At 32.7% G+C, this 27,346-nt stretch overlaps 1 protein-coding gene across 1 annotated transcript in view; it reads right to left on the minus strand.

Moving 5' to 3' along the window:
• LRP1B (LDL receptor related protein 1B) overlaps positions 1-27,346 on the minus strand; it is a gene marked incomplete at its 3' end in the record, with an annotated part of 1,847,377 nt that overhangs the window by 574,804 nt on the left and 1,245,227 nt on the right. Inside the window, exons 30-32 of the mRNA XM_081262419.1 lie at positions 19,294-19,468; positions 18,434-18,528; positions 349-498 (exon numbers count right to left, since the gene is read on the minus strand). Coding sequence (XP_081118545.1) covers positions 349-498; positions 18,434-18,528; positions 19,294-19,468 — 420 coding nt within the window. The remainder of the gene's footprint in view (positions 1-348; positions 499-18,433; positions 18,529-19,293; positions 19,469-27,346) is intronic.

The following is a 27,346-nucleotide window of genomic DNA, read 5'->3' on the forward strand; positions in this document are numbered from 1 at the left end:
AAATGAAGCAAATTTGACTGTACTATGATGAAAATGCAAGGTTCTTACTCTTCAAAACACTGCAATACAGCCAGAAAAGAACCATCAAAAAGTACCAGTCACAGTAAGGCAAGAACCAATCATGGTAAAAAGTTAGTATTGCTAGCAGCAATAAATTCCTAATCTGGGTAGTCTTACGAGTCTGTTTTCTAAAGCTAAAAAAAAAAAAAGAACTTCTCATAAAGATGTGCAATTTGAATGTGTTTTTGGTGTTAATGCAGCAGTAACTTTCCCAAGCTTTTAATAGGTCACAATTAATCAACCTCCAATCAATAAGAAGCATCCTAGCTATAGAATCATTACACTTACCCATGATAGTTAAGGCTGTAGCTTTTGTTAATTCTTCTTTCATTGACTCTATTACTTCTAAATTACCACCATCCAGGTTGCATCTATTTATGGTTCCATTTCCCGAACTTATCCAATAAAGCTTGTTTTCCACATAGTCTATCGATAGACCTGTAATTAAATTATACAACTTAAACATAATAGCAATCACTTGAATAGCAATATTCACTGAGCACCACTGGATTTGTGGGGAAGAAATGAGTTGAAAGCTCAGATATTTGCCTTAAAATTAAAACTTGGCTAATAGGAAAATAGTGCTATACTGTCTTAATTGGATGAAAAAGATAATTTTATAAGCCCCTAACCAGTATGTCTATTGATTATCAGAGAAGTTTTGTGACATTGAGAGGACTGACAGCTCCATATTACAGATAAGAGAATAGTACCAAAAGCAGTTAAGAAATCTGTATTCTCAGGACATATCTACAGTATTATTGGCATGCTCACCAAGATCACAATCCACATTATAACAATATCTCTGTGGTTCCATGTAGGCCTCTGTGACCCAGAACTACTCTGTAAAAGCATATGTGGACAAGTACCTAGGCATAAAACCTACAAGAAGTTCCTTGGCGCTCACTCAAAGGATAAAGTGAAGAAAGCACAAATGATAGCTTTCTTTAAAAAATTAAAAGGAAAGAGAGGAAGGAAGTAAAGAAGACTGGAGAAAACCACATAGGTTCAATTGCACCCAGAGATGTGCAAACATAGCCTAATTAATTCCTATCTACAGGGAGTTGCAAATCAGAGTGGCACTGATTTACCCAACCAGTTTTAACCAGTAGAAATAATCCAACAATTTTATAGACTATTTCAGTTATTTCCTGATTTATGATAAGCTTTGCTAATAGAAGACTAGAAGTTTCACCAGAAAAAAATCACAATGCATATAATTAGAAATTGCAGGGATATAGATTTTAGATATTTTTTCAATGACGAGAGAGGGAAATTGAATTTAATTACTAAGGAAATACTAAGGAAATAAAATCAAATAAAAATTACCATTGTCATATTGCTTGATGTAATACCATGAGGGTGAAAACCTTTAACATTCAATTTTATGAGGGAAAGTTTAGTTATTCTGCAATTACCTAAAACACTTTGATGCACCCTTTCATGTAGCAGATAAATCCAAATTCAGATCACTAAATTTTCTAAGAAGCAACTGTTTTTGACTTTGGCTTAGTTGTCTAATAGCCAAGATCACAACTTCATCTTTTGTCAGAAATAAGGAATATATGTATTACAGATTAATTGCACAAAATACAACTCCAATATTTCTTTTATATATATATATATATATATATATATATATATATATATATAATATTTTTGTTTTAATTAGTTACACATGACAGTTCAATGATCTTGACCTATCATACATTTCTGTTGCCAAATTTTGCCAGGAGTTGAATGAACATATTTATTTATAGAGAATTCCTTTAAAATTTAGTGGTTTATCTATGCCCATGGGTATTCTAAATTGTACCTCTCAATTAAGCTAAACCATCAGACAACTGCATTTTCCGATTTCTGTGTTTTTGTCCCTCCTTGATGTTCTTTGCTGAATTGGGCTTTGGCACCGTGCCTTTGGTTTAAATGAAAGATGTTGTAAGAAGTAGACATAAGGAAACCTGTTAGACTTCCCAGGATACAGTGTCGGAAAGCAGTATATTATACGGTGACCTCTTTATCCAAGGACCCCTGGGAGAAATTTCTTTCAGGGCTCCATGCCAGGAAAAACCATATGTGCAAAATATAAAATTTTAACTGGCCATATTTCTCTCTTTGCTTTTGCTGCAAAGAAACCAAAGAGTCAGATTTGTGACCCATCGCCAGTCGTTATAGAGGAATTGCTTATAGCTTTACCCCTGACTTTGATAAGCTTATCTATTATATTCTTTCAGCTGGATTATTTAAATTAATATTCTTGTCTAACCTTTCTTAGGGAATACTTTTGTTTAAGTTACATTAACCTCTTTTTCAGAAGACAGTGTGCATTCATATCTCACTCCAAATTAACCTACAGTGTCAGAACCTTATCATCCACCTAATACCCTGCAGTTTCTCTTCTCTAAGTCATGTTATATTAAAGCAGAATTAAACAGAACAGGGAAGTTACAGAGATTGGGTCAGAGATCGCCAAGGCCTATTACTCAACTGCTTTGCTTTTGGACCACAAATGCACACAGGAAAGTGGCTGTGACAAAGTCAGTTTATTATTTTCACTGTCTAGTGTGATACCTAGAAGAGAAGATACAGTTCATGAGCATAGAGTAAATAGATTATTTAATTAAGTTCATTATGAAATTATAAATTATCTCAAGGAGTTCTCCCTAGCAGAGTTATGCTCACAACTGAAATTTTTGAAGGACTACTTGTAACCAGAAACTGTGACAATTAGAAAAGAAACAGCAGCAATTCAATTGGTCCACCTAGTATGGCTGGAATTTCTACATCAATTAGAAGAGTGAGGGGCTGGGGATGTGGCTCAAGCGGTAGCGCGCTCGCCTCGCATGCGTGCGGCCCGGGTTCGATCCTCAGCACCACATACCAACAAAGATGTTGTGTCTGCCGAGAACTAAAAATAAATATTAAAAATTCTCTCTCTCTCTCTCTCTCTCTCTCCCCTCTCTCACTCTCTCTTTAAAAAAAAAAAAGAAGAGTGAATAGTTTTAGAACAGTAGTTTTGTAATTCACAAAATAAACACATCTAAAGTTTCTATATTAATCTATATGTGCGTGAGATAAGCGTTACCTAGAACCCCATATAGTTCTCCTGTTAAATATATTACTTTACCTATAAATATTCTTGAGTACATTTATTCCCTAGATTATAAAATAGAACTGAAATCCTCCACAAAGCCTACTATAAATTTAAGAAATTGATAAAAATGTGCTTTATATTAATTGATATATGCATGTTTAAAAGCACATACTTATAAAGTTTATTGGTTTAAATATTTTTACATCATAGATTTTTGACCTTGTTAATATCATACACTCAGTCCCATCAATACTGAAGAATTAACTGAACATATATTAAAATAATTCTGGATCAGATCTCTGTTGTGCTAATATTTCAAAAGATAAATCACAAAGCAGTGGACTAATTGTTCTTTAATGCAAATTGGAACTACTCAGCCATGTTAAAATGTTAATTCAATAGCCATGAGAAAATAGGTCAAATGTGAGCAAATTTCTAAAAATTCCCTTGATCCTATGCAAAGAAGTATAATTCTATGAGAGAGGGCCTTAGAGTGATTGAGATTTAAAAATCTTACAAATGATTATAGGACCTATATGAAGAATATACCAGTAGTAATATAATCTTATTCTTCAAGACATATTTATTAATTTTTAAAATCATCTGAATCTGATTATGAGATAAGGATATACAGATAAAGCAATGTAATAACTGAATGAAACAAGAAAGAAGTCATCATCTAAATTGAAAAGTCTTTATTAAAAAGCAAATTACTTTGTAAACCCATTTTAGTATTCTTATAAAAATATATTTAATCCATATGCTTTAAGTTTTAAATTCCTTACTTTAAGCCAAAGACTATTTCAGTATATACTATTAATAATAATAATATATTATTTTATTTGAACATTTTGTTTTAAACAGACCAGCTTATTTTTTAGACCATTAAATTTGTTAACATTATGTAGTTTATCTTGTAACTGAAATAACTTACAAATTTATATAAGAAATATTTACATAATGGTTTTAAATAAGATAATTTAGCTATATAACCCATGTTACTAAAAACACCTTAAATTGTGTTACAATTAAGAATTAAGACTTCATTTTATGTGGCTAATTCATTTTGTAAGTGATTCAAAGTCAGATCAATATAATATGTACTATGGAATTAAATTTAAAATGTATTTTTATTTAAATTTATGGAATTAAATTTAAAAGGTATTTTTATTTAAAATTGAGGCTTTCTAAAGATAGCAACACCAAATATTTTCCATCACATACCAAATTTTACTTCAAAAGTTTCATCTTTATCTGTGAATTATAATTATTATAAAACCATTCATATATACTGATCCTTGGGTCCCACTTCTAGAAATTATAATTTAACTGTTTTGGACTGGCCCTAAGCATCAGTATTTTTTTTTTTATTCTTAAATAATTTTACAATAAAAATTGAAGAATTTATTTTTAACCACTGCATATTTTTATAATCTTTCAAATTTGAATTTTTAGTAAGCTCAATAGGTCTTTTAAATTTTGACAGAATGAGCATTATAAAGGTGAGAGCTTTAGAAAAGAGGAACAGCAAAGATTCATGTGAGGAAGAAGATATACTGTGGACATTAAAATTTGGATGATTAATTTCAAGTCCTCCAAGTAGGTATATAAATAACATCAAAGTCTTCTAAATATTATTTTTGTTGTGGCTGTCTTTAAATATTTAAGTACAAAACAAATCCTTTAGTTTCTGGGATTGTGAAAGTTATAGAAACTGGCCACTGAAAACATATTTACCAAAAAAAAAAAGAGAATATACCAAAAAGTTCCATCCCACTTTACACCTGTAAAAGAATTATAGTATTCTGGATACTAGAAAATGGAGATCTTTTCAGAGTTCACTAGAATACCATGGTTATTCCTGGGGCAGAATTATTTGAGAGAGATTGAATTTTAGGTCTGATAGAAGCTAGTTACTTCACAGGGGAAAAGCATGCATCTAACTGCCTATTCACTATTTTCTCAAGAAATACTGAATAACTCCTGAGAATACTTACATTCTGTTAGTCAAATAATAGATCTACTGAGAAATCTAAGCATTCTCTGCTCCATCCCCCACCTTCTCTCTGAAGTGAACACAAATAATGTAAGGCATCACCCTTTGCCATCATTACCTTTGCTATGTGCCTCTGGAGGGCTTGCCTGGGTACACTCTTACTTCACCATGGGAGGTGGCTATAATAAGAAGAGCAGCCTCATATGGGGCGGGGGGCGGGACATAGAAAGCACTCAATTAATATTAGCTATTTATTAGTAGTGCAGGTTTTTTTTTAAATATATTTCCATCCTAAGGTAAAATCCTATTTGAAAACCTGTGACTATCTCTCTGAATATACCTGTAATTGATAATTAATATTTATTAATTATAAAACAAACATATCAAAACTGAAACTTTTGTTCTATGAAAGGTGATAAATGATATGCTTTTGTCTGGGAAAACATAATTATAATTCACATATCAATAAAAGACAAGTATCCACAAAAGGAATATCAAAATTTAAGCTCAAAAAATTCAACTGGAGCCTGGTACAGTAGTGCACACCTATTAATCCCAAGCATCTTGAGAGGCTGAGGAAGGAGGATCAGAAGTTCAAAGCACAGCAACTTAGCAAGGCCCTAAGAAATTTAACAAGACTCTTTCTCAAATAATAAGTTAAAAGGGCTTGGGATGTGGCTTGTAAGTAAGCATCCCTGGGTTCAATCCCTGGTACAAAATAATAATAATTCAATTGGAAAATGAGCTAAGGATATCATCACAAGAAAATATACCAATTTAAAAAAAAAACACATGAAAACACTTTTAACATCTTAAGGAATTTAAATGCAAATTGTAAGATATCACTATATACTTATTAGAATGACTAAAATTAAAACTTAGAATACTAAATGCTGATAAGGATGCAGAAAATTGGATCACTGACACATTGCTGGTTCTGGGAATAAAAAATGGTACAGCCACTCTGGAAAAGTATCTGGCAATGACTTATAAAACTCAGCATGCTATTACCATCAGACCCCACAACTGCACTCCTAGGAATTTATCCCAGATAAATGAAAAGTTGTGTTCATGTAAAGACTTGCACATGAATGTTTATAGCTTTATTTGTAATAGTCAAAACAGAGACTCATCTAGCTGTCCTTTAGTAGGAGAATGGTTAAATTTACTGTGCTGCACTCATATTTTGGGATATTATTCAACAACAAAAAGAATCAAATTATTGATACATGAAATAATTTCAGTGACTCTCCAGGGAAATATGTGAAATGAAAAAAAGGAATCTCCTAAGGTCACATGGTGTATGGTTCAAATAATAAAACACTTTTAATGTGACAAGATAAGCAACAAGAACTGGAGACAGACATGTGGAGAAGAATGAAGTGGACGTTAAGTACAGGAGGGAAATAGATGAGGCCACAGAATAGAAATGTGAAGGATCATATGGTGTTGAAATTATTCAGGATTTTGATCACAGTAGTAGACACAGGAATCTACACACATGATAAAATTGTATAGCCTAATTAAACAACCACACAGAAATTAATATAAGAAAACATGAAATTTAGATAGAATTATGGTCAATAACTCAGTTGTGGTATTTCACTGTGGTTTTGCATAATGTTCTAATTGGAGAACATTGAATAAGGTACACATGAAAAATCCTGAATTATTTTTAATAACTGCAAGCAACTCTAAAATTATCATCAAATAAGGACTGAGGTCGCAGCTTAGTGGTAGGGTGCTTGCCTACCACATGCGAGATCCTGGGTTCGATCCTCAGCACCACATGAAAATAAAATAAATAAAATTAAAAGGTATTGTGTCCATCTACAACTAAAGAAAATGAAACAATATCTGAATACATGTTTTCATTTTTAAAAAGAATACTATTAACCTTTAGTTGAGTATATTGCCCTTATCTTGAACTGATCTATTTTTTCCTTGAAATCACCCTTCTCAATTCACCCTATTTTAAGAAATCATCACAACATACAGTTACTGAGCTAAGTTCATAAACTGATTCTTGTTGCTTATCTTATCAAGCTAAGATTTCAGAATCGTTTCCTTCCTCCCATGTAAGACATTTTACAAACAATATTCCTAGCACTTGGTGATTGTCAAAAAATTATGTGACTTGTGAAAACAACATATGCAAAAAAAAAAAAAGAGAAGAGGTCAGAATCAATATCAAGCTGATTCTGGAGAAGTGTTGCATTTTAAAAACATTCAAAACCTTTAATATCTATAATTTTATAATTTACTAAGACAATGTTTTATTGATTGATAAGTAAGATGGTACAAAATATTTTAAAAGCACTGTATTATGCCAAGTATTTTAAAATTCAAAATATAATGGTAAACATTCCCTTCTTTTTCCCTACTCATATGGAAAATTTCAGAGTTTTCTACACATAACAACTGTCTCATGCATTTTATTCCTAGTTTTCCTTTCTTCTAGAAAAAAAAAGGAAAACCCTTGTTCATCTGTAATTTTTAGAAACAAAAGTATTTTTTTTTCTTCAAGGATCTGTTGAAATTTCAAAATACCATTAATTTGGCTATAACTCATTCCATTATTTTTCTTCCCCACAAAGAATTTATTTCTTCTGTGTTCACATTATCTCTGATACTATCTTTATGATGTCTGGCACATAGTACACATGAAAAATATTAAGTATTTTCATTTCATTTTACTCTACTAAATATCTCACTCAAGGTCTGTAATTATCTGTGACTTTTCCTTCACTGGACAATGACCATCTTGAAGATGGATCTGAAGGTTTTGTGATTCATATTGAGTATACAATTTATACCCATTTTTAAACATAGCCTTTCATTTCACTTAACATTTGAAGTTAGATGAAAACATCATAAATTTAAATTAGTTATATGCATGCATGTATAATTATAATATTACTTGTTAAGTCCTCTGGCTATTTTTGAAATCTATTCTTAACATTTTCATCAATTTACATGTCTTTATATATTGAGTGTGCTTCCTAAATAATAAAAATCATGATGATGGTAGTACTTGCATATAAATAACAGAACACTGTTATATTAAGCAAGGAAACATCTTGGAAATTTATAAATATTATTTTTAAACAGAGACACACCTTAGATTTTCTTAATGTGATAAAATGTTCTTGCAAGTCTTTTCCTTGAATATATTTTAAAATGTACTAACTTAGCATACAAGTTGGAATAATTAAATTAAAAAAAACATGCTTTAAAGAATTTAAAAAGTTTCACTTGAAGGTTAAGTAAACAAATAATTTTTTACTGATATTATATTAAAAGTAAAAAGTTACTATTAAAGAAATAAACTATATAGTACACTAGATCTTTAAGAATAAGTCATGTAGGGTAATGCTGATTGACAACTCAAGTTGCTTTATATGAGGCTTAAGGGATAAAATTCATAATATGAAGACATTTAAACATGTAAATTGCTTAAAGTAGTAAATTAAAATCTTCTGTTATGTAAAGTGCTCCAAGCACTTAATGTATCCAAGACTGAGCAATAAATCTTAATTGTGAATATTTAGTGCAATAATGGATAACTGGAATGCTGATTTGTATTTAACAGAAACACAGTTATTTAGCCCCAGTTGCTAAAGGCAACAATTACTCAATCTTTAGTGACAAATACTCATAAAATGCCAAGTTGAGAATTTTGAAAAGATTGTGATGCATTTCTATATTAAGTATGTCACACGTATGGATTTAACAACAAATAAGCATAGAGTTGAGGAAGAGGACTAGGAGAGGGAGGAGGGAAAGGAAAAGGGAGGTTCCAGGGAAGAAATTTGAAAAAACTATGTTGTAATATTGTATGTATGTTTAAATATGTAGCAACATATTCCACTATTATGTATAATTATTGTGCACAGATTTTTTAAAAAAGATAAATATAAAACTATCTACCAAAAAAAGCAAATAAAGAAAATTAGTGAATTATAATAGGAAAAAGAATTCCACAAAAGTAAAAAGTCCAGTGTGTCAGTGACATAGCCATTTAAAACTAGCTTTTAAAGAATCAGAAATAATTAATTGTGAAGCACAATTGACACAGAGGTGAAACTGCTTCTTGCATATTCCTGGATACTTAGAAAAGCTGACTGCAGTGTCCTCATTGAACCTCCATTTATTCAGGGGTACCTGCATTTGTCTCTTTCCCACCTTCCATGCTTGAAAGAGCATCAGGTTTATTCCCTGATCCTTTCTTGAGGTCAAATTATTACTAGTACTATGATGAGCCTAGTCATAGTACAATGGCTAAGCTTAATACCACTTTGGAAGACATAAACTTGTATTTGAATCCCAAGTTTCATTGTGGGCAACTAACTTCTTTCAATGAGTCTTGGACTTTGAATCTATAAAGGAAAGACAAAAAAAAAAAAAAATCCTCCCAGAAGTGAATGCAGTGAGATGATTAAAGCAAAAGCATTTTTATATGTAATTGTGTATAACCCTGAGGCTCACCTTCCAATTCCATGCAGGGGAGGGGAGGGGAGGGGAGGGGAGGGGTGAGGGGACAGTGGAGAATGGGATAGACAGCAGAATACATCAGTCACTAGAAAGGCAATTTGTAAATCAATGGAAATGTAACTGATGTGACACAGCAATCTGTATACGGGGTAAAAATGGGAGTTCATAACCCACTTGAATCAATCTGTGAAATATGGTATATTAAGAACTATGTAATGTTTTGAACAACCAACAATAAAATAAAAAAAAGCAAAGCATTTTGCAAGCATTTGACATAATGTAAGTACTTAAAAAGTACACAATATAATTGTATTATTTTTGCTGCCAAATGCTCATCATTCTATAGAATCAGAGATCTCACAGTAGTGCATGCAAACACAGATGTGTGGCTTCGTGGTGAGAATACAGGTCACATTAAAAAGTTACCAAAAAAAAAAAATGTTCTGAGCTACTACTACCCCCACCTCACTAAACAGAATACTGCTTTCTCATCACATTCTAGTGAAAAATAATAATAGTAAAAATACAACACTATCCATGAGAAGAAATTCAGCTGAGCAATGGTTCCTCCTTTTCTAATTACCTAATTTTCTTCATAGAAATCATTTAAAGAATGTAGTAGGCAGGCAGATTAAGCCAGAGTTCACTCACCCAGACAAACTCATCATTAAATAATAATCATAATAATTGCTTTAAATGAATAAATAAAATTATAATTACTAAATGATGTGGTGATAAATGTATATAAGTATTTCATGAGTATGATTTGCATGCATAACTGCAAAACAAATTTGTATTTATTTTTTCACATATTCATATGCCATTTATAGTACTGTAAAATTCCATCTTAGGAATCCTCTCAGGGGAATAATTCTGAAAGAATCCTGGGATTGCCATGGCATGGACTCTTCTGAAAGTGTGTCCTTGTGAGACTTAATTTTTACTGTACATTAAATAGCAATCTAAATTTACATAGAAGCAAAAAAATATTTTGTACAACTGTTTGTATCACAATTTCAAATAGTTCTATAGATCACCAATATACATTTCTAATGTAAGTATTCTTTCTAAATATCATATGTTCACAAACTTATTGAACCAAAATAAATGAATAAATCATACTTTTATCCACTCCTTTAAAAATGTTACGCAGCACTAAAAAATGACAAAATCACGGAATTTGCAGGGAAATGGATGGCACTAGAGCAGATTATGCTTAGTGAAGCTAGCCAATCCCTAAAAAACAAATACCAAATGTCTTCTTTGATATAATGAGAGCAACTAAGAACAGAACAGGGAGGAAGAGTAGGAAGAAAAGATTAACATTAAACAGAGTCATGAGGTGGGAGGGAAAGGGAGAAAAAAAGGGAGATCACATGGAAATGGAGGGAGCCCCTCATTGTTATACAAAATTACATATAAGAGGTTATGGGGGGAATGGGATAACAAAAATGGAGGGAAATGAATTACAGTAGATGGGGTAGAGAGAGAAGATGGGAGGGGAGGGGAGGGGGGATAGTAGAGGTTAGGAAAGGTAGCAGAATACAACAGTCACTAATATGGCAGTATGTAAAAATGTGATGTGCAACCGATGTGATTCTGCAATCTGTATTTGGGGTAAAAATGGGAGTTCATAACCCACTTGATTCTAATGTATGAAATGTGATATGTCAAGAGCTTTGTAATGTTGTGAACAACCAATAAAAAAAAATAAATACAAAAAATAAAAAAATAATAATTAGGCCCATCACGTACATTTAATTTACAAACTACCTCGCAATAAAAAGTGATTATTTATCATTTATACACATATTCTGTCAATTCAGAATCATATTTTAGCATTAATGTATAAATTAAACATTTATTACAGCTTTGAGATTTTTATTTGTTGAAAATAGGAATGTATCGTCCTCCTAAAAAAATTCTTTTATTTTTTAAAATATATTTGTTTTTTAATTGACACAAAATAATTTTATATATTCATAGCATACAATGTGATATTTTAATATATGTATACAATGTGTAATGGTCAGATCAGGGTAATTTACATATGTATTATCTCAAAGAAATGTGTTAGGAACATTTTTTGTGGGGAATATTCAGATCCTCTCTACTAACTATATTAAATAATTTTTTATGAAAATATTGCTTTGATGACAGCAACATTATCTTTTAAATACTAAAATTTAATTGTCAAAAAAAATAAATAAAATAAAAATGTCTTAAAAACTATTTATAAAAATCTTTACGAATGGAGAATACATTCTGAATTATTTCAGTATTCTGTCTGGGTTAGTAAATAATACAAATTATTAAATCTATTTTAAAAAATGGTTTGGGTACACACAGTGAAAATATTACTTAAAAAGTATAGCCATGCACAGTGGATCATGTATGTAATACCAGTTACTCAGGAGGCTGAGGCAGGAGAATCACAAGTTCAAGGTCAGTCTGGGCAATTTAGCAAGGTCCTGTCTCAAAACAAAAAGAATAAAAATGCCAGGATGTCACTCACTGGTAGGGTACTTGACTAATATGCATGAAGCCCTGGGTTCAGTTTTCAGGAATGAAAAAAAGTTATTATGAAGCATGGTTTTAATCTATTGTACACACTGCAAGGCCTTTTGGTATAGAATAAACTACATCAAGATCTCTGAATGAGCCCAATTCAATGAGTTGAAAGGCTTCATGAAAAGAACTTAGGTATCCATGAAGAAATTTGGTCCATGGTCTATTGTTTCAGCACCTTCCTGAGAGTTTCTAGTCTATACTTCAGATGGTCTAAGAATTACAGATATGTCTGTCCAGTTTCCAGGAACTCATAAACTAAATGATTACAACATAGCGCGCGCGCACACACACACACGACTGGTTTTGTGTCTCAGCTGGAATGCTGACTATTGTGGAATAGAGTTTTAGAGAAGAGGTAAAGAACACAGTGGTGTACAAGTCTCTTTACAAAGGATGTTTTAATGCATCTTAAAATGTGTTAATGACAACAAAATGATCCATGAAACAAAAATTTCATTTTATAAATGTGAATAAAATCCAAAACCATAGCTAATTATACATTAACATGGCTTTACTATTCTACTGTCTTCAAAGATATAACTTTCCTACTTAAAGTAACTCTTGCCCAAGAAGATAAAGATTATAGACAATATTATTGCTCATTTCAGGAACTTCCTGAAAGGTCCATAACTTTTATAGCAAAAAACTGATACCTCATGCCTCACGGCTCTCTGAATCAGCTTTCTTAAAAATTTCCTTTCTGTATTCACCAACCCAAAAATATTATAAATGAATCCTTACTTAATTCTAACCAATGCTCCAGCTCCATTTGAAAGACTTGCTTTACACCAGACTTCAAAATCTCAATTACTGTTTGAACACTGAGACTCTATTAAGACTTAGTTCCTACTGTCTCCCTCCACTGTAAGCAGAAAGCTCAGAAAGCTCAGGTTTGTCAAAACAAAAGTTTTTTGTTTTAGTATTTGCTTTTTTTTTTTTTGTGTGTGTGTGTGTGTGTGTGTTTTGGTGATGTTTCAAGGAGCTGGAATTCAATATGGAAGACAGAAGATAATAAGTTCTTATGCATTCACTATCCAGAACAAATACTAAAAACATTTTATTACATTGAATAGGAATCTTCTTTTCTCTTTTTATTTTTTATTTGTTCTTTTTAGATATACCTGACAGTAGAGTATAATTTGACATATTATATATACATGGAGTATAATTATTCTAATTGGAATCCCATTCTTGTGACTGTTAAGTGGAGTATCACTGGTTGTATGTAAAGTATATATAAAATATATATATTTCCTATGTTCATATGTATATGAACATAGGAAAGTTGTGTTTGATTAATTATACCTGTCTCCTATTTCCATTCCTCCTCCCTTCCCTTCAGTCCTCTTAGTCTAATCCAGGGAACTCCCCCACTCCTTTGTTATGCATTAGCATCCACATATCAATAGAAGATTTAGCCTTTGGTTTTGGGGATTGGCTTATTTCACTTAGCACGATAGTCTCCATTCCATTCATTTACTGGGAAATGCCATAATTTCATTCTTCTTTATGGCTGAGTAATATTCCATTGTGTACATAGACCACATTTTCTTTATCCACGCTTCCGTTGAAAGGCACATAGTTTGGTACAATAGCTTGGCTATTGTTAATTAAGGTGCTATGAACATTACATGGTCACTATACTATGCTGATTTTAAGCCCTTGGGCTTAAGCTGAGGAGTGTGATAACTGGGTCAAATGGTGGTTCCATTTCAAGTTTTCAAAGGAATATCCATAGTACTTTCAAGAGAGTTGCCACCAATTTGTGGTCCCACCAGCAATGTAAGAGTGAACCTTTTTCCCAAATCCTTGCCAATATTTATTGTTCCTTGTATTCTTAATAATTGCCATTCTGACTGGGGTGAGATAGTATCTCAGTGTAATTTTAATTAGCATTTCTCTAACTGTTAGAAATGTTCAAAAAACATTTTTTCATATATTTGTTGACCATTTGTATTTCTTCTATGAAGTTCCTGTTCAATTCCTTTGCCCAATTATTTGGTTTTTGCTGTTTTTTGTTTTTATTGTATACCATGGTGATTAATGCTCTATCCAAGGTGCAGATGGCAAATATTTTCTCCCATTCTTAAGACTCTTTCTTCATGTTCTTTGTTATTTCCTTTGCTTTGAAGAAGTTTTTCAGTTTGATACTAACCCATTTATTGATTATTGACTTTATATCTTGTGCTTTAGGAGTCTAGCTAAGGAAGTCAGTTCTTAAGCCCACATTGTAGAGAGTTGGGTCTACATTTTTTTCTAGTTGGTGCAGGGTCTCTGGTCTTATCCCTAGGTCCTTGGTTGTCTTTGAGTTTAGTTTTGTGCACTGTGAATGATAGGAGTTAAATTTCATTCTGCTACATATTAAACATCTATATATATGTATATAATATTTTAGCAATGAATATTCTGTATTTGTTCATTCATTATTCTTTTGATGAAGATTTAGGCTCACTCCAATTTTTTTTTTTTTTTTTTTTGGCAGGGGGATAACAGGTGTTGAATTCAGGGCCACTCAACCACTGAGCCACATCCCCAGCCCTATTTTGTATTTTATTTAGAAATAATGTCTCACTGAGTTACTCAGTACCTTGCTGTTACTGAGGCTGGCTTTGAACTTGTGATCCTCCTGCCTCAGCCTTCTGAGTCTGGAATTACATGCTGATGCCACCATGCCCAGCTCTCTCCAAACTTTTTATATTATGACAAACAATGGTTTATGAATTTCCTTTCACTCTTTCTAGAACACGTATAAGAATGCTCTTCAGTATTTAAGTAAGGATGGAATTGCTGAAATATGAGATATTGCATATAAACCTTATACCCACATTAAATTCTCAAATTTATATATTAATATCTCCATTTTATAGATAATTAAACTAAAATTTACAGAGTAAAGTTAATAACATCAAAGTAGTGATTGATACCCAAACTACTTTTCCCCAATGATGCTATACCTCAAATACATTATAAGGTGTGTTTTATGTGAATATGATAGCTCTAGAAGCTGAATATCCTGTAGGTCCTTTGAACTTCTGAGTTCCAGAAGTCACTTTGTTCTCTCTACTTAGACCTTGAACAATTTAATTTGGATTCTAGTTGTGGATGGTGAACATTATCAAAGGAGATATTTGTAACTTACAATATAGAAATGATACTCTAGGTAGGGAGCTAAGGAAGAACAGGTAAAGGGAGACCTCATCTAATCACTCTCTTCCTCCGTGGAACTAAAATAAGGACTTCTGTAACAGACAAACACAGGACAGAACCCCAGCAGAGCATCTTAATTTTGGAAACACAAAATGATTAAAAGAATTGTTATATATATCTAAATCAATCTATCTATCTATCTATCTATCTATCTATGAAAGTTTCATTGTGCAGTGGGGAGACCACTGATCTTAGTACCTGGTTAATATGACTAGTTAGCTAGAATAGGAAGTTATTAGAAGAAAGTCTATTTGTAAACCACAGCCAGAGCAAGTTGATAACCTCGTTGTCTTTTTGCTTGGTTCTAAGTTGGGAAGATCAGAGTGTAGAACACAAATATCTCAAATCTGTTTGCCTCTTAGGATTAGCAGCAAGACGCTGTAGAGTTACATCCTCATATTTGCCTAGAATTTTTCATCTCATAGGCTCATATAATTACATATATTTACTGCTAAATTTCTATTAAATTTATTTTGTTTATTCTTCCAATCTTCCTTCCTAAAGGGCTAGATGTTTTTTTCTCGTGAGTTTTATCCTTACTCAAATCTTATGTGAACTTTAAACATGAAAAGATATTTTGTCTTGATTGTATTAATAAGGAAATCAAGCACCATTAAACTGAGAATTGACTTGTTCACGGTTACAGAATTAGATTTCCTCAATGAAAACTCTAATAATTTAGGTTCCTTATGCCTCTACAGGAAAAGAACATTGACCAGTTTTCATCACTAGACCCACTGCAAAAAGCATAAGCTGTTAAGAGATTTTATTTAATTTATTTTGAATAGGAAAATGGATATTTAGTATTAAAGGAGATGAGGTTCTCCCCATTATAGAAACAAGCATATAAACTAACATTTAGTTTTAGGCCACAGCTACTAAATTACAACATAAAGAATTTATTTGCTCATATTATTTCCATCATACTTTTCAGTATTAAATGTTCCAAACAATCCCAGAGAAGTACAATTGAATTGCAGGAGTTCAAATTAAGTCTTTTGTATGGCCCTAATCTTGTGGAGCCTCTTGTTTCTTTTGTTCTAGCATCTTCTACAAAGATGTATTAGCATTTCAATCTGCCTTTACTTTCTAACACTATCCTGAATTTCAATTGTGTACAAAGCTTAGAACAAACAGTCTAAAGAAAATAGCTGTTAACAGTAGCATTCTATATCAAAGGTTTACTTTATAGACTACATGAAAATAATTATTTATTCCAAATTTTATGATACTAAACCCTTATTGAATCATTAATATTACAAATAAACTACTTCAAGTCATTATAGTTTTACATTTTTGCAACTAAGAAAAAATTGCTGAAAAGCTTCATGGTGTATTATTTTCTCAGATTAAAAAATATACTGCAAAATTATGATGTTCTGTCATCAATTCCATCATTTGCATGTTTAATGTAGCATCAACATTCAGGTTATTATTGGATTTTTTAAAAGATACTTTGAAAGGAGAAACCAGAGGCATGATAATTTTTGCCTCTCAAAGATACATACAAATATGAAAGGTGATTAAAATTAAGAAACAATATAATGTCTACATATCTATATACAAATATGTAACATTTTCTTCTGTAATAATTTTTGTATTTCAGATTTTCAAGGTTTTTTAATGGGAAAAAGTCAGGGCTTTCTTTTAGTACTGTTGTGTCATACTTGATGATTTGCAATAGTTGGTGAAATTATCCAAAGGGAAAAAAAAAATCTTGTAAAGTGAATGAAAACATCTGAAACCTACTGAGTTTTTAAACCCAGATCATTTTTAACTATTAATAATGACACAGGATTGAAAGCCAGGGAAAGCCTCAATATGTTATATTGACACTATAGTACCACTTAAGATCCTTATCAGTGAAAATAACTTTGTAAATTACAGTACATTTTCAGCAAACTCAGTACTTAATACAATGAAAAAATTCTCATGTTAGAAGGGCCCATCTCCCTATCCAGCTAAAAAATATTTCCTCCTTATCTCTAGAGGGGTTAAGGTAAAATACTTTTTAAAAAATATGTATATTGGTGATTTCAGCTGGTGAGCATATGAGGAACTATAGCTTTAGAAGGGTCATTTGGCCTATATTGTCTCATACGCAGCAAGTCATATAAAATTCTTCCGTGAGGGATGTCCTTCATGTACCAAGACTTGAAAATAGCTTTGGTCACCAGAGACTGTTAATTGTGGCTACAGTAAACCCAAACACACAAACTCTGAAGGAATCCTTATCTGCCATTGGCTTTTACATCCCTTCCCCATATATTTCTTAGTAGCATCCCTAAAATTTACTACCCTACTCTGGATATCATCTTTCCTGTTGCCCCATCACAAATTTATTATTGTTCTTTGTCTAAAATGTATATATTCACCATTCGTAGGTCATTCATTCCAACATTACTCTCTTGTGAAGATCCTCATGTACTATGTAGATGTAAACTGTCATGTGTAACTAATTAAAACAAATTGAAAAAAAAAAAAAGAATACAAACAACCAACAACAACAACAACAAAACTCACAAAACTTATGTGACTTTCTCTTGTTAATCAGGTTCCTAGACCAAACCAGAAAGCCCACATAAGAACTAAGAGAGGGGCTGGGGATGTGGCTCAAGTGGTGGCGCGCTCGCCTGGCATGAGTGCGGCCCGGGTTCGATCCTCAGCACCACATACCAACAAAGATGTTGTGTCCGCCGAGAACTAAAAAATAAATATTAAAAATTCTCTCTCTCTCTCTCTCTCTCTCTCTCTCTCTCTCTCTCTCTCTCTCCTCTCTCACTCTCTCTTTAAAAAAAAAAAAAAAAAAGAACTAAGAGAGAATAAGAGGGCATTTTTTCTCCCTACCCTTCAAATAGAGATAATAGATTCAAGGAAATTCATCAGTTCCTCATTTTTATTGCTGATCTATATATTTTTTTTCCATGTTCTAAATCAAAGGTATATTATACATGAATAGGTTTGTCACATTGAAAGCTGCAGTGATTAACTATTAAAAACATAATACTTACCTACTGGTTCCTTTTGATTCTGAAAGAGAATCTTGCTATTACTGCCATCCATATTTGCCATGTTAATTGTATTTCCATCTGTCCAGTAGAGTTTCCTTAATTAAAAACAGATGTGGATTAAAAATATTAGATGTTGACCTATTTGATAAATATTAAAGTACAAAGAAAATACCATAATGTAGTCTTGGTTTGGGATTAATTCTTTATTAAAGGTGTAAAATTAACAAGCCACTTGCTGCCTGGGAAAAAAGCACCACTCTTGTTTTTGCCTGTCACTGAAGGAGAATTATCTCATTCTCCTTCTCCTCCTGCATTCAAAACTGAATACTTAATTATGACTGCAGTAAATTTCATTCATTTTAAGTAATTCATCAAAATTGAATCCTCTTGGCTATAAAAAAGTCAGACACTATAGATGAGAATAAATTCATTTCAATCATTCTGTTGTAATTGAAGAAAAACTCTTCCAGCCCTATGTAGGCTCCCTCAAGTGTATATGATAACTGACCAGAAGATTGGAGAATCTGATCTACTTACAAGTGAATATGTTATTAAAAATTGGCATTCAAAATGAAAACAACATTTCTCACATCTCTTTTTATTCTGACTTGTCACTCCATAGAAATATAATTAATGATATTTTACAATATGTATATATAAATCATATTTTTGCAGTTAGAAATCTCTAACTAGGGATCTCTCACAATTTCCATATGCACATTTGCTTTTTTGATGCTATACCTGATACACACACACACACACACACACTGATAACAATCTTAAACAGTGGCTTTTCCATAAAATCAGGACAAAAGTGTGGAATTTTGAAAAAACTTAAAAAAAAAATAATCATACTTTACCCCCTCATTGGGTGAGCTGCAAGACACTGTGGTTTATCGATTCCGTGGATAATTGAGGTTTTCAAAGAGCCATCTAGCCGTGCCACATTAATTTGTGTTTCATCAAATTCTGAGCTAATCCAGTATAAATTACGGGATACCCAATCCACTGCTAGCCCTCTGATACTCTGAATATCTGTAAAAGAGGAAAAGGAAAATTAAAAGTGAATGAAGTTTCTCATTCTCTTGGCTCTTCAAATAAGTTATTTTCTAAGGGAAAATTTAATTTACACCTTAATTTGTTTGCTAAAATTGTACAAGATTGTAATCTCATTCTCTTATCAACCCTTCTTAAAGCATGAATAATCATTAATGTCTTTCTGCGGAGGCATTTGAAAACCTGAAGCAACAATTAGCATTGAAATTACACTAACAGTCAATGATTCACTAGTAAACACTTTGGAGCAGACTCAGGCACAAGTCTTATGGGCCAAGGTGACCAAAATTTAAATTAGAGTAATAGCTTCTCCAGTTGGTAGCACAGAGTTCTAGTTAGGAGAAAGTACTCACTGGCCATCAACAAATGGCCTATTTTATGTTTTAAGTGCCAATTTGTTACTGCAATGAAATAAGAGAATTCAACTTTCCTAAAAATCACCAGAGTTGAACATCTTTCAAAACGGATAATTAACAGGAATCAAATGACATACGAGAGAACAAACTAAAATCCTGTTAACATTCCTCCAGTGTAGGATGCTATAGAAATTACTGAAATCTAATTAAGTTTGAATACAGTACAGCCCGTATAAATATTTGGGCTGCAATTGCTTGATTATTAAATCAGGCATCTTTGAAAACAATGATGAGATTTAGTCTTAAATGTAATTACCCATTTTAACTAAGTGTTAACATGATGAAGATTAGAGAGTCTTTAAAAAAAAAAATTAGTCCTCAATCTGGGGCAACTGGCTACTTTGGTTTCTATTTTAGTTAAAAAGTTTTAATGTTTTCTCGAGCGTAAGAAGTTCATTGTACTTCTAGAGAGTTTTAAATCACTGATTCTTAAATTTACAAGATACTTGGAGACTGAGAAAAGAAAGTTTCTTATTCAGTACTTCTAGAGAAAGGCCCAGATTCCTCACTGTCACCTGTCTCCCAGGTACTACTCCTGATTCCAGGGAGCGATTCTAGTCAAAGACACAGAACACTTAGAACTTGGCTCCAATGGAATTACTACAGCTTTCTTTCTTCTCTTTTCAAAAGAAGCCTTAACTAAATTTTTTTTTTCATGTGAAATCGAAACATCAAAATTTATAAAATTTGCCAACTACTTCAAAATTACTGGAAACCCAGGGGTTCTAGACCTGCTGTAAGATACAGCATTGGAATGATCAGATTTCACTGCATGTTTGCCTTCTCAAATCTCAACTGAGTCTGCTTTGCTGTTCAAAAAAATGAATCTGACATAACTTTCCTATCTGTGAATGTATATGAATATACCAGAGTAAATCTCACCATCATGTGCATCCACAAGACTGGGGTCCTAATTAGAGTAAGAAATATTCCATACCACATAATTATATCAAAATGGACTCTACTGCCAGGTATAACTAAAAAGAATCAATTAAAAAGTAAAAACCTTTCCTTATTTATAAATAACTTTGAATCGTGATGCCCTTATAAAATATTCTCCATGCTTCCAGTTCTCAAATCAACAACCTGGTCATTTTGCAAGGTCACTTTTATCATTAATTTACTGGTAAACTGTTGTATTTTGAACGTTGAACTTCCTTCAACCCCCAAACTTCAAATTTATTATTCTTATTAGTTATTCTCATCTAGTTTGTGTATTTGTTCTTTCATTTTTTTCTTCCTTTCCTTTTTTATTTCCTTCCTTCCATCTTTCCTTCCTTCCTACCCTCCTTCCTTCCTTCCTTTCTTTCATTCTTTTTACCACAGTAATACATCACCCTTTTAAAGTTAAACTTCCTAAGACTTATTTGCCTCACTTGGGATCTTTAAACATCTGGCTCCATCAACCTCTGGAATATTGGTTGCTAAGGAATAACAACCTTAGTAGTGTGATTTAAGTTTTTGTTCCAGGTATGGTGCCAATTTTTTTTTTAATCACTGATCAAATGAATATTTTTCAGCCTCTTTTTGCATATGTAAAAGGAAGCAAATTATACACAGTGAATAGCATTATTGTGAATACTGGATGATATGTTTTTATGCAGTTCATTTTAGAGCAAAGGGTACTTTACCAATACAATCACTTAATTCTTTCTGTATTTTGTCCTATATTACTTGGTATTGGTAAAGCAAAAAATAAATAAATAAATAATGAGTTTTTACTCTTCTACAATACATGTTCTCCAAAGAAGTTTTTGACTGTCTCTACTGCTCAAGATTATTTCATTCATCTACAGAATACGTTCTACTATTAAATTGTAAAACATAGCCAAATGTAAGCTATTGATATGTATTTGTACTTATTAATTCTGTTTCATACTTTCTCAAATCTATTTCTATCTTTAATTTTGAAATACATCTAGTCTTTTCCTCTTCTCAGCAACAGATTTAGTTCCTTTTGAGGTTTTTTTTTTTTTTTTTTTTTTTTTTTTGTTTTTCCTGACTAGAAAGCTCTGGATTACAACCTTCATTTGCTCCAAAGTATCCAATATCTTCCAACCACTCAAAAAGTGCTGTCTAAATTTCTTAGTTTGTCTTTCTATGTGGTCTGAATATAACCACTTTCCCAAACCATTTGTCACCAATTACCTACACAACATTGTACTGGTATGTTTTCAGATCTAGACTTGGTCTAGACCTTTACAAACCATAAGGGAACTATTTGGATTTTGTACCCTAATCCATCTCTACTTTCCTAAGTCTTATGCAAAATAGGTCAGTTGATAGGCAAAAATTACCCTTTCAGCCATAAAACTTGATCATTTTCTCCTGTATATCTCAGATAGAAAGATTTGTACCATCTACCTAACACAACATGACTATCTGGTGGATAACTTTCTAGCTAACGTAATTATTCTTTAGTTTAAATATTATCATTTTACATATGATTTGTGTGTGTGTGTGTGGGGGGAGTACTGGGGTTGAATCCAGGGGTGCTTAACCACTGAAACACAGGCCCAGTGGTTTTTATTTTTATTGTGAGGCACAGTCTAAATTTTTAGGGCTTCACATACATAGCTGAGGCTTGCTTTGAATTTGTAAAACTCCTGTCTCAGTCTCCTGAGGTGCTGGGATTACAAGTGTGTACCACTGTGCCTGGCTACATATGATTTTTGAGGCTTAGCTGCTTGCTAATTTATCTTGATAGCTTCTCATCCCAAATGTAGACAACACTGCCTTCAATATAACTATTTTTAATGAATTGATGAACAATTTATAACATATGTAATTTAGAATGTATATATGATCTGAGCTAGAAAAATAAAATACAAGTCCTCAAGTCTATGTTGAAGAGAACTTATGTAAAAACATACCAAAGCAATCTCAATTCTAATTTACTATCCTTAATATATATATATACATATATATATATATATGTATATATATATACACCCACCCATCAGATTGGAGTTTCTTTTTTTTTTTTTTAAAGAGAGAGTGAGAGGGGGAGAGAGAGAGAGAGAGAGAGAATTTTTAATATTTATTTTTTAGTTTTTAGTTTTCGGCGGACACAACATCTTTGTCGGTATGTGGTGCTGAGGATCGAACCCGGGCCGCACGCATGCCAGGCGAGCGCGCTACCGCTTGAGCCACATCCCCAGCCCTGGAGTTTCTTATTATCAGTTCAATGGCTAAAATAAAATTTGATCTTCTTTTTTTTCACAATATACTGACCATGTATAATTGTTTAAGAATGCCCTGATAAGTGCAACAAAAGGCCCAGAAGGAAAAAGATAAAAATAATTATATGTTTGATGATATTTTTCTGTCCTTGATCAAAATATTGAAATAATAAATTATGACTCTTAACTTCTTACTTCAAGTAAGTCAGAACAATATCTGAGCAAGTTTTTAGAAAGTTCAATTTTCTATTTCTGGTATTTTTCACTTCTTGAACTAACATAGATTATATATTCTGAAAAGTCCTTCATTGCTACAAATTATTTGAAAAATGATGAATTTTAACTTTCAAATGCATGTCAAAAATCTTAAATCAGACAAGAGAATCTCTAGGTGCTATCAACACATACTCACAGTTTAGCTTAAATGTCAAATGAAAGCAAATGGAAGCAAAATCTGTACTGAAAATCTAGACATTCATCTATTATTAGTTGCTTGAAGTAAAAGATCAGTCCTTCAAATCAAAAAATTGGAGGTTACCCAAGAATGATTCCAGGGATATTGGAAGGGAAATATATCTTGAATAATAGGTAAGTAGCATGCAGGAACATTGGCCAGGTTAAAAAGAAGAGCAGTTGAAATCTCCCCACACCAACCTGCATAGGAACCAAGCTCACAGTAGGCCAGGGTTCATCCCACCACTAGCAGATACCCGCCAGAGCTCAGGCTCCAACACAGGACTACATCTTTAGGCCAGAGACCACCATGGGCCTGCCCAAATCCGCCCACATTGACATATACCTAGACCCATGCCTACTGTAGGTCCGAATTCACCACCACCTGGGAGCCCAAGCCTAACCCACTTCCATCTTGGGACATTACAGATATCACCATAGCCTTCCCCAGGCAGTAGCCCCTACCTTTTTGACAACAGACAGTTCCTAGAAGCAACTGCATCTTAGAGAAGGTATCCCAAAGACAGTGTAAGGCCCACTCTTTCAACCCCATCTCTGTAAGAAATTGCATCCACCTTAGGGCACCTCCACTACTATCACAAGTTACCTCAACTGTTGCCGCTATCACCTTTAGTTTCAGTAGCATACATTGAGGGACACCAGAAGGGTCTGGAAGCCCAACATCAAGGTGAGGTACAGACAATCTGCATGGGTACTAAGAGAATATAGGGTAGAAACTAATATCTCAGATCCACACTACAATAAAGCAAGACACATATACAACATAAAAAAAAAAAAAACAAGGGAAGAAAGTTTTCTAAACAAACAAGGATACTACAATAACAGAATCCATGGACACCATAGTTGATGAAATGTCACAGAAGGAATTCTGAAGGTTCATAATTAAAATGATCTCTGAATTAAAGAATGACCTAAATGAGCAAATACAGGCAAAACTTGATCACTCCAACAAAGAGATAAGAGAGCAAACACAAGTAGCAAAAGATTATATAAATAAAGAGACAAAGACACTGGGGAAAAAAAAAAAACAGTCAGAAATCCTTGAAATGAAGGATACAATAAACCAAGAAAAAACAAACAAACAAACAAAAAAACCTCAAAAGAAAGCACAACCAACAGACTATATCACTTGGAAGAAAGAATGTCAGAATGTCAAATAATGAAGACAAAGTATATAATCTGGAAAATAAAGTTAATCACACAGTGACGATAGTAAAAAAACCATGAGCAGAATATCCAAGAATTATGGGACAGCATCAAAAGACCAAATCTAAAAGCTATTGGGATAGAGAAAGGCGCACACAGTTTCAAACTTAAAAAAAAAAAAATGCACAATCTCTTCAAAGAGATCATAGCAGAAAATTTCCCAAGCATGAAGAACAAATTGGAAAACCAAATACAAGAGGCTTACAGTACATCAAATATAACAAAATTGCAGCAGATCTACACCAAAGCACATTATAATGAAAATGCCTAGCATACAGAATAAGGATAGAATCTTAAAAACCACAAGAGAGAGGAATCAGATCACATATAGGAGGAGACCAATTCAGATCTCAGCAGGTTTTTCAACCCAGACCCTCAACGCCAGGAGATCATGGAACAACATATACCACTCTCTGAAAGAAAATGGATGACAACCGAGAATCTTATATCCAGCAAAACTAAGCTTTAGATTTGATGATGAAATAAAAACCTTCCTTGATAAACAAAGATAAAATAATTTACAACTAGAAAGCCTGAACTACAGATTGGTTCAACATACAGAAATCAATAAATGTAATTCATCACATCAATAGACTTAAAGATCAGAACCATATGATCATCTCAATAGATGCAGAAAAAGCATTTGACAAAATACAGCACCCTTTCATGTTCAAAACACAAGAAAAACTAGGGATAACAGGAACATATCTCAACATTGTAAATGCTATCTATGCTAAGGCCCAGGCCAACATCATTCTAAATGGAGAAAAATTGAAAGTATTCCCTCTAAACACTGGAATAAGGCATGCCCTCTTTCACCACTTCTATTTAACACAATTCTTAAAACACTGGCCTGAGCAATTAGACAGAGGAAAGAAATTAAAGGGATATGCATAGGAAAAGAAGAATTCAAATTAGCACTATTTGCCAACTATATGATTCTACACCTAGAAAAAAAAAAAAGCTCCACTAGAAAACTTCTATAACTAGTACATGAATTCAGCAAAGTAGCAGGATACAAAATCAACACCCATAAATCAAAGGCATTTCTGCATATAAGTGATAAATCCTCAGAAAGGAAAACTACCCTATTTGCAATAGCATTAAAAAGAAAAAAAAAATACTTGGGAATCAACTTAGCAAAAGAGGTGAAAGACCTGTACAATGAAAATGATAGAATATTAAAGAAATAAATTAAAGAATACCTTAGAAGATGGAAAGATCTACCTTATTCTTGGATAGGCAGAATTTATTTTATCAAAATGATCCTACTACCAAAAGCACTATACAGATTTAATACAATTCCAATCAAAGTCCCAATGACATTCTTCATAGAAATAGAAAAAGCAGTCATGAAATTCATCTGGAAAAATAAGAGATCTAGAATAGCTAAAGCAATCCTTAACAGGAAGAGTGAAGCAGGTAATATCACTATACCAGACCTTAAACTATAATACAGAGCAGTAGTCACAAAAAACAGCATGGTGTTAGCACCAAAATAGATTTGTAGACCAATGGAACAGAATAGAGGACACAGATACTAGCCCACATAATTACATTTATTTTATATTTGACAAAGGCACACCAAAAACATACTTTGGAGAAAAGATAGCCACCTCAACAAATGGTGCTGGAAAAACTGGAAATCCATATTCAATAAAATGAAATTAAACCCCTATCTCTCACCATGCACAGAACTGAACTCAAAGTGAATGAAGGACCTGGGAATTAAACCAGAGACACTGCATCTATGAGAAGAAAAATTAGGCCCAAATCTCCATCATGTCAGATTAGGCCCCAACTTCCTCAATAAGCCTCCTATAAAACAAGAATTAATATCAAGAATTCATATCAAGAATTAATATCAAGAATCAATAAGTGGAATGGAGTCAAACTAAAAAGTTTCTTCTCAGAAAAAGAAACAGTAAGGTGAATAGAGGGCCCATTAATTGGGAACAAATTCTCACCACACACTTATCAGATAGAACATTAATCTCTAGAATATATAAGGAACTCAAAAATCTTAACACCAAAAATACAAATAACCTAATCAATAAATGGACCAAGGAACTGAACAGACCCTTCTCAGAAGAAGATGTACAATCAATTAACAAATATATGAAAAAATGTTCAACATTTCTAGCAAATAGAAAAATGAAAATCAGAATTAACATTTCATCTCTCTCCAGTCAAGTGTTGGCGAGGATGTGAGGAAAAAGGCACACTCATACATTGCTGGTGGGACCGCAAATTGGTGCAGTCAATATGGAAAGCAGTATGGAGAATCTTTGGAAAACTGGGAATGGAACCACCATTTGATCCAGGCTATCCCACTCCTCAGTCTATACCCAAAGGACTTATAAACAGCATATTACAGGGACACAGCCACAACAATGTTTATTGCAGCGCAATTCACAATAGCTAAACTGTGGAACCATCCTAGATGCCCTTCAGTAGATGAATGGATAAAGAAAATGTAGTATTCATACACAATGAAATATTACTCAGCATTTTAAAAGTGCATAAAATCATGGCATTTGCAGGTAAATGGATGAAGCTGGAGAATGTAATGCCAAGTG

Source organism: Spermophilus citellus (genome assembly GCF_964194105.1).
Source record: "Spermophilus citellus genome assembly, chromosome: 11".
Lineage (NCBI taxonomy): Eukaryota > Metazoa > Chordata > Mammalia > Rodentia > Sciuridae > Spermophilus > Spermophilus citellus.